This window comes from Mirounga angustirostris, unplaced genomic scaffold, assembly GCF_029215605.1.
Source record: "Mirounga angustirostris isolate CCGP_5_RB_7025 unplaced genomic scaffold, mMirAng1.0.hap1 SCAF_7, whole genome shotgun sequence".
In the NCBI taxonomy this organism is placed as follows: Eukaryota; Metazoa; Chordata; class Mammalia; order Carnivora; family Phocidae; genus Mirounga; species Mirounga angustirostris.
The window spans coordinates 29,122,631-29,134,860 of record NW_026991715.1 but is presented as its reverse complement, the minus strand read 5'-3'; the positions used below and the strand labels follow the sequence as shown (position 1 = coordinate 29,134,860).

Sequence of the window (12,230 nt, the reverse complement as noted above, 5' to 3'; positions counted from 1 at the left end):
TTAAAAAAAAAAATGTTGACTAAGATGACACACAAGACTGCTATGTCTTTACAAAGAAGTAATATAGCCCAACAATAGCTCTGTCATTCAAAATGCACATACTGTCTCATAAAGAAGGTCCCCACTAGAGCCTATATTTATGGGACTACAAAATCAAGTAAATCAGAAGGTATGCTAACTGACCACTTCAGATGAGCTCCTCAGGATTCAAATTTATTCTTACTTAGGAATTAAATTCTCTTCCTTTAAAAGGAAGCAAATTGTGGGTGGTGGTGAAGGATTACAAGAAGTCTTACTTTCTACATTATGGTACTGTTTTGTTGGTTTTTTTTAAAGGCTTATTATAATATTTGTAAAAAATTATACCAAAAAGGGGCACCTGGGTGGCACAGTCAGTTAAGTGACTGCCTACAGCTCTGGTCATGATCCCAGGGTCCTGGGATCGAGCCCTGCATCCAGCTCCCTGCTCCCTCTACCTGCTGCTTCCCCTGCTTGTACTCTTTCTCTATGTCAAATAAATAAGTAAAATCTTAAAAAACAAAACTTATTTGTAACATTAAATGTTTACTTTAGCTGTCACATAAAAATTCTTTAATCGGGGCACCTGGGTGGCTCAGTTGGTCAAGCGTCTACCTTCAGCTCCAGTCATGATCTCTGCAGAGGTCCTGGAACTGAGCCCCATATCGGGCTTCCTGCTCAGCAGAAAGTATGCTTCTCTCTCTCCCCTCTCCCTTTCCTCCTCCCCACCTCTCTCTCTCTCAAATAAATAATAGCTTTTAAAAAAATTCTACAGTTGACTAGATTTTCTCTTTTTTCTTTAAAATTAAAAAACGTTTTGGGGCTCCTGGGTGGCACAGTTGGTTAGGCGTCTGATTCTTGGTTTCCGCTCAGGTCGTGATCTCAAGCCCCATGTTGGGCTCCACACTTAGCATGGAGGCAATGCCTAAGACTCTCTCTCCCTCTGCCCCTCCCCCTCATGTGCTCTCTAGCTCTCTCTCAAACAAATAAATCTTTTAAAAATTAAATTAAAAAAAATTTTTTTTTAAGATTTTATTTATTTGAGAGAGAAAGCATGAGTGAGAGGGACAGAGGGAGAGGGAGAAACAGACTCCCCACTGATCAGGGAGCCCAATGCGGGGCTCGATCCCAGGACCCCGGGATCATGACCTGAGCTGAAGGCAGACAGACGTTCAACTGACTAAGCCACTCAGGTGCCCCTTAAAAAATGTTTAATAGGGCGCCCGGGTGGCTCAGGCCTCTCACTGTATTATGTCATGGCAAAATGAAACCCCACATTAATTAACAGTCATTCTTCATGTCCCTGCCAACTCCCAGAGCTCTAGGAAGCCACCAGTCTGTCTCTGGATTTGCCTTATCCTGGACATTTCATATTTTTAAAAATATTTTATTTATTTATTTGAGAGAGAGCGAGCTAATGATAGGGGTGAGGGGTGAGGGGCAGAGGGAAAGGGAGAGGCAGAGAATCCCAAGCAGACTCTATGCCCAACATGATCCTAGGAGAAACCAACAGTCCAATGCCTAACCGACTCTTGATTTTGGCTCAGAATATGGTCCCAGGGTCATGATCTCAGGGTTGTGAGATCAAGCCCTACGTCATACTCCACACTCAGTGGGGAGTCTGCTTGGAATTCTCTCTCCCTCTGCTCCTCCCCCCAACGCCCCATCCCCCACACTGCATGTATGCGCACACACACTTTCTCTCTCTCTAAAATAAATAAACTCTTGGGGCACCTGGGTGGCTCAGTCGGTTAAGCGTCTGCCTTCGGCTCAGGTCATGATCCCAGGGTCCTGGGATCGAGCCCCGCATCGGGCTCCCTGCTCAGTGGGAAGCCTGCTTCTCCCTCTCTCACTCCCTCTGCTTGTGTTCCCTCTCTCGCTGTGTCTCTCTCTGTCAAATAAATAAATAAAATCTTAAAAAAATAAAAATAAAATAAAATAAACTCTTAAAAATAGTCACAGTATGAAGTACTTTGTCACTGGCTTCTGATACTCTGCATAATGTTTTCAAGGTTCACTCATGTTGCAGCACCTATCAGTATTTTATTCTTTTTTGTTGACAAATAATATTTCATTGTATGGATATACTTTTTGTGTATCCATTCATCAAATAATAGGCATTAGGGTTGTTTCCACTTTTTGACTGTGTTGCTATGAACATCCATGTGCATATTTTCTTACTTTTCTTGAGTATATACATATTGAGTAGAATTGCTGGGTCATATGGTTTAACTCTATGTTTAACTTTTGGAGCAAGTGGCAGACTGTTTTCCATAGTGGCTGCAACATTTTCCATTCCAACTAGCTTTTTTTTTTTTTTTTTTTTTTTTTATAGGCTGACTATATTTTCTGCTTAGGATCATCCTCGAGATGGGCACAGCAGACTTCTATTCTCTAACTAGGGTAGAGGAATTCTTTTTTTTTTTTTTAAAGATCTTATTTATTCATTCGAGACACAGAGATACAGAGAGAGAAAGCACGAGCAGGGGGAGAGGCAGCATATGAGGGTTCCAATTTCTCCACTTCCTTGCAAATACTTTACTTGTTAATGTCTTTTTTTTAACCTCCGCTATGTGACATCCAGCAAGGGACACTCCCTCTATCAGCTTATGTATAAAACTGAGAGGCTGGACCTTATCAGTGAATTCACAATTTGGCCCATCTTCAGAATCACCTGTTCAGTGATTTTATTTCATGCAAAATAAGTATCTGGGTGAATAGGTTAGGGAATGAATGAATAACCTGGCTGGTTTGTTGTGAGATTTAAAACAACCAAGACAAAAGGGGACTCTCCTCAACTACTGCCCTTTAAAGGTGTATAGTGAATCCTCACTATTTGTGGATTCTATATTTGTAAATTTGACTACTCACTAAAAAAAATTTTTTAAAGATTTTATTTATTTATTTGACAGAGAGACAGAGAGAAAGAGCACAAGCAGAGAGAGCGGGGGAGGGAGAAGCAGGCTCCCCTTTGAGCAGGGAGCCTGACGTGGGACTCAATGCCAGCACCCTGGGATCATGACCTGAGCAGAAGGCAGACGCCTAACCAAGTGAGCCACCCAGGCACCCCTACTCACTAAAATTTATTTGTAACCCCAAAACCAATACTCATGCTGCTTCTATGGACATTCATAGACATGCTCAGAGCACCAAAACAATTTGAATTTTGAATCTGAGATTTTCTATTAGTCTCATTGTGGTTTTCATTTGTATTTCCCTGATAACTTCTGATATGGAGCACATTTTCAAGTGCTTATCAGCCAACTGTTTATAGAAAATATTGAATACAGTGAACTGAATAGAGACACATCTATTCAAATCATTTACTCACTTTTTAAATTGTCTTTTTCTTGTTTAGGTGTAGAAGTTCTTTATATAATCTAGATATAAATTCCTACTCTTTTTTTTTTAAAAGATTTTATTTATTTATTTGAGAGAGAGAATGAGATAGAGAGAACATGAGAAGGGGGAGGGTCAGAGGGAGAAGCAGACTCCCTGCTGAGCAGGGAACCCGATGCAGGACTCGATCCCGGGACTCCAGGATCATGACCTGAGCCGAAGGCAGTTGCTTAACCAACTGAGCCACCCAGGCACCCTCCTACACTTTTTTTAAAAGATTTTTATTTATTGGGGCACCTGTGTGACTTAGTTGGTTAAGTGTCTGCTTTCGGCTCAGGTTATGATCTCAGAGACCGGGGATCGAGCCCCACACTGGGCTCCCAACTCAGTGGGGAGTCTGCTTCTCCCTCTGCCCCTAACCCTGCTTGTGCTCTCTCTCTCTTCTGTCTCTCTCTCAAATAAATAAGGATTTTATTTATTTACTTGACAAAGAGAGAAAAATAGAAAGAGAGAGAGAGTGCGTGTGCACAACCAGGAAAAGCAATAGGCAGAGGGAGAGGGAGAAGCAGGTTCCCCACTGAGCAAGGAGCCCAATGCAGGCCTTAATCCCAGGACCCTGGGATCATGACCTGAGCCAAAGGCAGCTCAACTGACTGACCCACCCAGGTGCGATGCCCCTAGATATAAATTCATGATCAGATATAGGATTTGCAAATATTTTCTCTCATTCTGTGGGTTGTCTTTTTACATTCTTGATGGTGAAGCACAAAAGTTTTTAATTTGGGGGGCACCTGGGGCGGTTCAGTTGATTAAGCGGCCAACTCTTGATTTAGGCTCATGTCATGATCTCAGGGTTGTGAAATCGAGCCCCACGTCGGACTCCATGCTCAGTGGAGAGTCAGCTTGAGATTCTCTCCCTGTTCTCTGACCCTCCCCCTACTGTGTGCTCTGTCTCTAAAATAAATATTTTAAAAAATTATTTTTTAATTTTAAAGAAGCCAAATTTATCTATTCCCCCCCCCCCCCGCTTTTTTTAAAGTAATCTCTACACCCAGTGTGGGGCTCAAATTCATGACCCTGAGATCAAGAATCAGATGCTCTACCAACTGAGCCAGTCAGGTGCAGCTATTTTTTATTTTGCTGTTTGTGCTTTTGGTGTTATATCTAAGAAATTACAACCTAATCCAAGATCACAAAGATTTACTGCTGCTTTCTTCTAACAGTTTTAATCTCACACTCCAGTCTATGATCCATTTTGAGTTAATTTTTCTTAACTGTGGTAAAGTATACATAATACAGAAAATTTATCACCTTTACCATTTTTCAGTTTGTTTGTTTTTAAGTAAGCTCTATGCCCAGTATGGGGCCTGAGCCCCACAGGCCTCCCCTCTTTATTTTTTTTTTTAAGATTTTTCAAAAAAAATTTTTATTAGAGAGAGAGAGCAAGCAAACATGGGCAGGGGGAGGCAGAGGGAGAAGCAGACTCCCTGACGTAGGGCTTGATCCCAGGACCCTGGGATCATGACCTGAGCCAAAGACAGACACTCAACTGAATGAGCCAGCAAGGTGCCCCTCCCTCCTTTTTAATATGCTTTACAGTAAGGAGGGTCCAACTTCATTCTTTTGCATGTTTACTTTTCCCAGAACCATTTGTTAAAAAGACTGTCTTCTCCCCATTGAATAGTCTTGGTATCCTTGTAAAAAATCAATTCAGCATAGGGACTCGTGGGTGGCTCAGTCGGTTAAGCGCCCAACTCTTGATTTCAGCTCAGATTATGATGTCAGGGTCGTGGGCTCAAGCCCCATGTTGGGCTCCACTGGGCGTGGAGACTGCTTGGGAGATTCTCTCTCTCTCCCTCTGCCCCCTCCCCTAGACTTGTGCCCGCATGCTCCCTTTCTTCCTCTCTCAATAAAAAAAAAAAAATTCAAGGGCACCTGGATGGCTCAGTCGGTTAAAGAACCAACCCTCTGACTCGGGTCATGATCCTGAGGTCCTGGGATCAAGCCCCATGTTGGGCTCTCTGCTCAGCGGGGAGCCTGCTTCTCCCTCTCCCTCCTGCTCTGCCTACTTGTGCTCTCTCTCTCTGTCAAATAAATAAATAAAATCTTTTTTTCTTTTTTTTTTAAAGATTTTATTTATTCATTTGAGAGAGAGAATGAAAGAGAGAGAACACAAGAGCAGGGAGTGTCAGAGGGAGAAGCAGACTCCCCGCTGAGCAGGGAGCCCAATGCGGGACTCAATCCTGGGACTCCAGGATCATGACCTGAGCCAAAGGCAGTCGCTCAACCAACTGAGTCACCCAGGCATCCAATAAATAAAATCTTAAAAAAAAAATCAGTTCAGCATATATGTGAGGGTTTATTCCTGGGCCCTCTATTCTATTCCATTTCTCTTATATGTCTCTCCTCAAGTACTTTTTGAATAAATGAATGAGAAGGGAGGGGTGCCTGGGTGGCTCAGTCATTGGGCGTCTGCCTTTGGCTCGGGTCATGATCCCAGGACCCTGGGATCGAGCCCCGCATCGGGCTCCCTGCTTGGCGGGAGGCCTGCTTCTCCCTCTCCCACTCCCCCTGCTTGCCTGCTTGTGTTCCCTCTCTCACTGGGTCTCTCTGTCAAATAAATAAATGTAATCTTTAAAAAAAAAAAAAGAAAGAAAGAAGGGAAAAAGAAACCTACATTTAATCTGAGTTTGAACATTAACTTGTTTTTGTTGCCTCCGAATTCACTTTACCTCTATTACTGTTTTCTCTTCTGTAAAATGAGGGATTGGACAAAAGGACTCTTACAATTCCAATAAGCTTATGATTTTATACTCAAGGTCTTTTTCCTCAATATAGTACAGTCATATCATACACACCAAACATACATACATAATGTCAAATATTCATGATATATTTATAAAACTGAAAACTCCTAAGGTGTTTCAATAATTTTAAGTATATACTATATACCTTCAATATCTGAAACGATTAGCATCTGAGGTTGAGCGAGACCTTCTTGAAGACTGTAGAAGTGGATTGTACTATCAAATGTAATGAAGCCAATTTTTGTCCTAGTGTTGCCAGGAAGCCTACAAACAAATGCAGAAGAGTATTGCATCAAGTTTTTCCATATTCATACATATATAAAAATATCTGTGAAGAGTTAACATACAAAGAACTACTTTTGTGTTATGGAAATTGTCCCGAAATAAATGCTCAATCCACCCAATGTTTAATTAGCATGAAAACAGACTCGACTCAAAGTGAAAACATTATCCATAAACCCAAACAATCAACAAAACCCTGCAATAATACAGCAATCCAAAACTCACTACACCTATATAGTTACATAAATCACATAGGAAATGGTATATAAAAAAATACTTGAGAGTGTATACAAACCTTTTCATGTTCTTATAGTGAACTTTGTAGATGATTTTAACAAAAATAATTCAAAAAATTACCATTTAGCAATTCTAAAATATATATATGTACATATGTGTGTATGTATATACACATATGCATATACATATATACGCACACATTACATATTTTTAAGTTGGGCATGGAGCCCAATATAGGGCTTGAACTTAAGATCCTGAGATCAACACCTGAGATCAGGAGTTGGACGCTTAACCAACTGAGCCACCCATGAGCCCCTAAAATATAATATAAATTAATATACTGCACATCTTTTAAAAAGTTTACCCAAATCTCTTCTTACATTGTTCATCTTAAGAGCAGCAAAAGTATTTGTCTTAAATATGTGGACCTTCAGTTTCTTAGACAAGCTAGTTTTCATTCTTGTTGCTCATTAAAAATACAAATGCTGGCAAGAACAAGGAGCCTCCTTTCGCCCAGGTGAGGGACTTAGTCCATTTCTGGTAAGATCTGGTCCTTCACATTCTTCCATACCACACAAGAACACTGTATTTCATTACAGTGAAAAGTCATACTAGCTTTTATAGGTTACACTAAGTATCTAAGAAACCATTTTAAAGTACAGATATTTTGGGACGCGTGGGTGGCTCAGTCGGTTAAACGTCTGCCTTTGGCTCAGATCACGATCCCAGGATTCTGGGATCGAGTCTCGCATCGGGCTCCTTGCTCAGCCTGCCGCTCCCCCTGCTTGTGTTCTCTCTCTGACAAATTTTTAAAAATCTTAAAAAAAAAAAAAAAAGTACAGATATTTTAAGAGGCTTAATAGATATGACAACTAAATGTAACATGTATACACTGTTTGGACTCTTATTTCAACAAACCTACAATAAAGGCATTTCTGACACAACCAAAACCAAAAATTGAACCAGGTATTAAATCATATTATGGATTTAATGCTAATTTTGTTTGCTGTGATACTTGTATCTTAAGGTTAAAAATAATTGCAATTGGGCACCTGGGTGACTCAGTTGGTAAAGTGACTGCCTTCGACTCAGGTCATGATCCTGGAGTCCCAGGATCGAGTCCCACATCTGGCTCCCTGCTCAGCGGGGAGTGTGCTTCTCCCTCTGAACCCTCCCCCATCTTGTGCTCTCTCTCTCTCTCTCTCTCATTCTCCTTCTCTCTCAAATAAATAAAATCTTTAAAAATAATAATAATAATTGCCATTATTTATAGGTAAGAAGATATGCTGACAGAGATTTGAGTGAAAATACTCAAGGGGGAAAAAAGTGTTTGTGTATGGGAGGATTAGATAAATTTATGTTTCTCAGAGAGAGTGAGGCCTGAAATTAACAAATGAGTTTAAATGGACATTTAGAACATAATTATATATAGCATTTTTTTGTATTTTGAAACTATTCATTTTGCAAACACTGCTAGTTTCAAATTTAAGCTGAATTAAGATACTTACAAATCCAGATTGTCCAACAAACTCTGGCAAACTGAATTCAAGTATCCAGTTTCAACTGCATTGTGAGATACATCAAATACAAAGAGGTACACTGGAGGTTGAGGTGGTCGTAACTGAAGAAAAGAAAGATCTCATTAAAGACATTTAACAGGATTAAATCTAAACTTACCATCTGTCCAATCCACCTACAACAAAACAATAAATATTATTTACAGATTAAATGGAGACACTAGGGGCGCCTGGGTGGCTCAGTCGTTAAGCATCTGCCTTCGGCTCAGGTCATGATCCTGGGGTCCTGGGATCGAGCCCCGCATCGGGCTCCCTGCTCTGCGGGAAGCCTGCTTCTCCCTCTCCCACTCCCCCTGCTTGTGTTCCTGCTCTCGCTATGTCTCTGTCAAATAAATAAATAAAAAATCTTTAAAAAAAAAAAAAAAAAAGATAAATGGAGACACTAATAAACAATAATGGATTAAGAAAATAATATAGAGGGACGCCTGAGTGGGTCAGTCGGTTGGGGGTCTGCCTTCCGCTCAGGTCATGATCTCAGGGGCCTGGGATCAAGTTCCGCATCGGGCTCCCTGCTCAGTGGGGAGTCTGCTTCTCCCTCTCTCCCTCCCCGTGCTCATGTTCTCTCACTCTCTCAAATAATAAAATCTTAAAAAAAAAAAACCATATATATAGAGAGAGAGAGAGAGAGAGAAATAACAGGAGTTTTGGGGCGCCTGGGTGGCTCAGATGGTTAAGCGTCTGCCTTCGGCTCAGGTCATGATCCCAGGGTCCTGGGATCGAGCCCCGCGTCGGGCTCCCTGCTCGGTGGGGAGCCTGCTTCTCCCTCTGCCTCTGCCTGCCGCTGCCCCTGCTTGTGCTCTCTGTCTGTCAAATAAATAAATAAAATCTTAAAAAAAAAAAAAAAAAAGAAATAACAGGAGTTTTAAAAATAGGCAAACCATATTATATTGTTTTCAGATGCAAAGTTAAAAAAAGAAAAATGAAGGGCACCTGGGTGGCTCAGTTGGTTAAGCGGCTGCCTTCAGCTCAGGTCATGATCCTGGAGTCCCTGGATCGAGTCCCGCATCAGGCTCCCTGCTCGGCAGGGAGCCTGCTTCTCCCTCTGACCCTCCCCCTTCTCATGTGCTCTCTCTCTCTCATTCTCTCTGTCTCAAATAAATAAATAAAATCTTTAAAAAAAAAAAAAAAGAAAGAAAAAGAAAAATGAAGATGTGAATTGCCCTAAGTCAGAAGAGTTTTTCTCTAGGACAAGGAGAGAAAATGTAGTCAGAAGGCTTCTGGGAGTATTGGCAATGTTCAATTTCCAACCTGCACGGTGCTAACAAGGGTGTTTATAATTACTTGGTGACCTACACATGTTTTATAGACTTTTCCATATGTACACTATATTTCACAATTTAGGGAAATTAGAACTGTGAAAGTGACAAATCAAGTTAGCCTGAGCTAGTTCCTTAACCAACACATTTTAGTCAAGATCCATAAAAATGTACAACTATATTTTAAAATTCCAAACTCAAAGATTTGTTCTCAATTCAATAAAAAGCATCAAATAACCACAATGAGAACTGCGCATGTAGTATACTAACTTTTTTTTTTTTTTGGAGTGTACTAACTTTTATATTTTTTTACACAGACCACTTGCCAGATTCATAGCATATGTCACCTAAGAGATAAGCGGAGAAGGAGCAAAACAGCTTGCAATATAGGGCGCCTGGGTGGCTCAGTTGGTTAGGCGACTGCCTTCGGCTCAGGTCATGATCCTGGAGTCCCGGGATCGAGTCCCACATCAGGCTCCCTGCTCAGCAGGGAGTCTGCTTCTCCCTCTGACCCTCCTCCCTCTCATGCTCTCTGTCTCTCATTGTCTCTCTCACAAATAAATAAAATCTTAAAAAAAAAAAAAAAAAAACAGCTTGCAATATAGGTAAGGTAAGTTTACAAATTTAAAGGAAGTCAGTTTTGCAAATCCTGGGAGATAAAAAACACCCCAGGAGGCTAATACAAAAGAAGAGATGCTTCTTCTGATTTTTTGGCTTTAATTCAACAAAGAGACACTAGGGAAAACTATTACCAACCATTTAAGTGTCACAAAACTGTCTTCTACATTGCACTTTTCTGTGGTGAAAAGAAAATGAACTCTCATAATTTCTATTTCCCATTGCCCAGAGATTACCCCACAAAAACATAACAAGGTAAAATAAAATATAAAAAGTTAGATGTTAAGTCTTATCTTCATATTCCCTTTATTTAGAGGCAATTATGGCATGGTGAAAGAGTAACCAAATCAAAAGGCATGGATTTTTATGCAAGGTCTCCCATTTACTTAAAGGATATTTGGCAAGTCACCTAACTCTTTTCATATCTGTAAAACAGGATTAACAGCATTCACCTAGCTTAATTCAGACAGTTGTTTGTAATGATCAAAAAATATGTAAGTGCTTTGTAAAATGTAAAGTGCTAATGAAACATTAGGCATAATTATTATTTTAAAAATGCAAGACCTCAGATTCTCATATAAGTGTGTAATAGTACTTGCAAGAGAATGTTTATCACGGCATTATTAGAAAAAAATTGGAAGTGACTTAAAAGTAAGTATGATCCTGGTATTATAGTACAAATTTCTCAATTGATGCACAAGAAATATAGGTGAAATTTTACATATATTTTTACTTTTCAAATTTACCCTTATATACTAATTAACTACATTTATAATGAACAAGTATAACTTATAAAATTTAAAAACATAAAATTTTGTTAAAGGATGCTACAATGTTTTATTTAAAGCCCAGTGTTTAATAAATATGCTACATAAAAAATGAAAGCTTACCATGTATTCTGAAGGAGCCATAAACTCAATAGTAGCATTCTGAACTTCAGGTCTTCTGTGAGGTTCTCCATAAACTCTAGTCAAAGGGTTGTACATGAATTCCTCAGGAACTATAAGTCAACAACATACAATGATAAAACTGAAAGGATTAAGTGTGATATATCTTGCATTTAGCGGTTTTCTTATTTTGAGGATTTATAGATAAGCCAATATAGACTAAATATTAAAAGATAAATATACTTTGTTTTTGAGTTCAAGTTTCCCCCACACTCAATGGCACTAAGTATGTCTTGCTTTTACAGCCACAATCACAGTGATTTTTCTCTTCCTACCTTCCAATATACTCTTTGTCTTAATTCTTGCTGAAATTGCTTTCCTAAAACAGCTTGAAATGATGATAAAAATTCATTAAATACCAATTATTATCTTAAATGTGACACTAAATTTTGTCTTAAATTTCATAATGGTACACAAATATTAACATTTGACACAAAATGTATAGACTATGGCTGACCCTACAAAGCTATGGTAAAAATATTTTACAAGCTAAAGACTAACAGTTCCGTGACTTCCATTAATTAATGATGCCTTTATGGAACATCAGTTACCTACCACTTATAATATACTAGTGCTCAAAGAATATTTTCTAAATTAGCATTGCATCTGTCTTCCCATTAACTGTTTAGAAATTCAAATTTCTACATATGTTAAAGAGTAAGCCATAGTTCATGAAATGGTCTGGGCTGCATACTAAAGTGACTTCTACCTTTATTTATAAATTTATTTCACATACTGAAGCACATATACATAAGATTTTAAAGGCATACCAAACACTATACATACATTTTCTAAATTATTAGAGAGTAAAAATTATGTTCTTACTCTATGCTCACTTTACTCCTAAAAAACATAAGAATGGTTTTTAAAAAGCTCTTAAATTCCCCATTTTCCAATGCTTAATGAAATTTCCTTTCAAACAGGAGACCCAGTTTTCTTTTTTCTTAATTTTAATTTTTTTTTTTTTTAAGTAAGCTCTACACCCAACATGGGGCTTGAACTCACTACCCCAAAAACAAGAGTCACATGCTCCAACTGAGCTAGCCAGGTATCCCGGAGACCTAAATTTCAATATGGTTATCAGCATACCCTTTTTCTTCTCTAATCCTAATAAAGTGTTATTGGTTAGATGATATTCCTTATAAGGTT

General features: G+C 39.2%; 1 protein-coding gene across 3 annotated transcripts in view; it reads right to left on the bottom strand.

The window, feature by feature from the left end:
- SEC24A (SEC24 homolog A, COPII coat complex component) overlaps positions 1 to 12,230 on the bottom strand; it is a 68,759-nt gene that overhangs the window by 21,511 nt on the left and 35,018 nt on the right. For all 3 annotated transcript variants that reach the window (XM_045892748.2, XM_064595922.1, XM_045892752.3), the window contains 3 exons: positions 11,025 to 11,134; positions 8,192 to 8,304; positions 6,310 to 6,428 (listed from right to left, as the gene is read on the bottom strand). In XM_045892748.2, the coding sequence (XP_045748704.1) occupies positions 6,310 to 6,428; positions 8,192 to 8,304; positions 11,025 to 11,134 (342 nt within the window). The remainder of the gene's footprint in view (positions 1 to 6,309; positions 6,429 to 8,191; positions 8,305 to 11,024; positions 11,135 to 12,230) is intronic.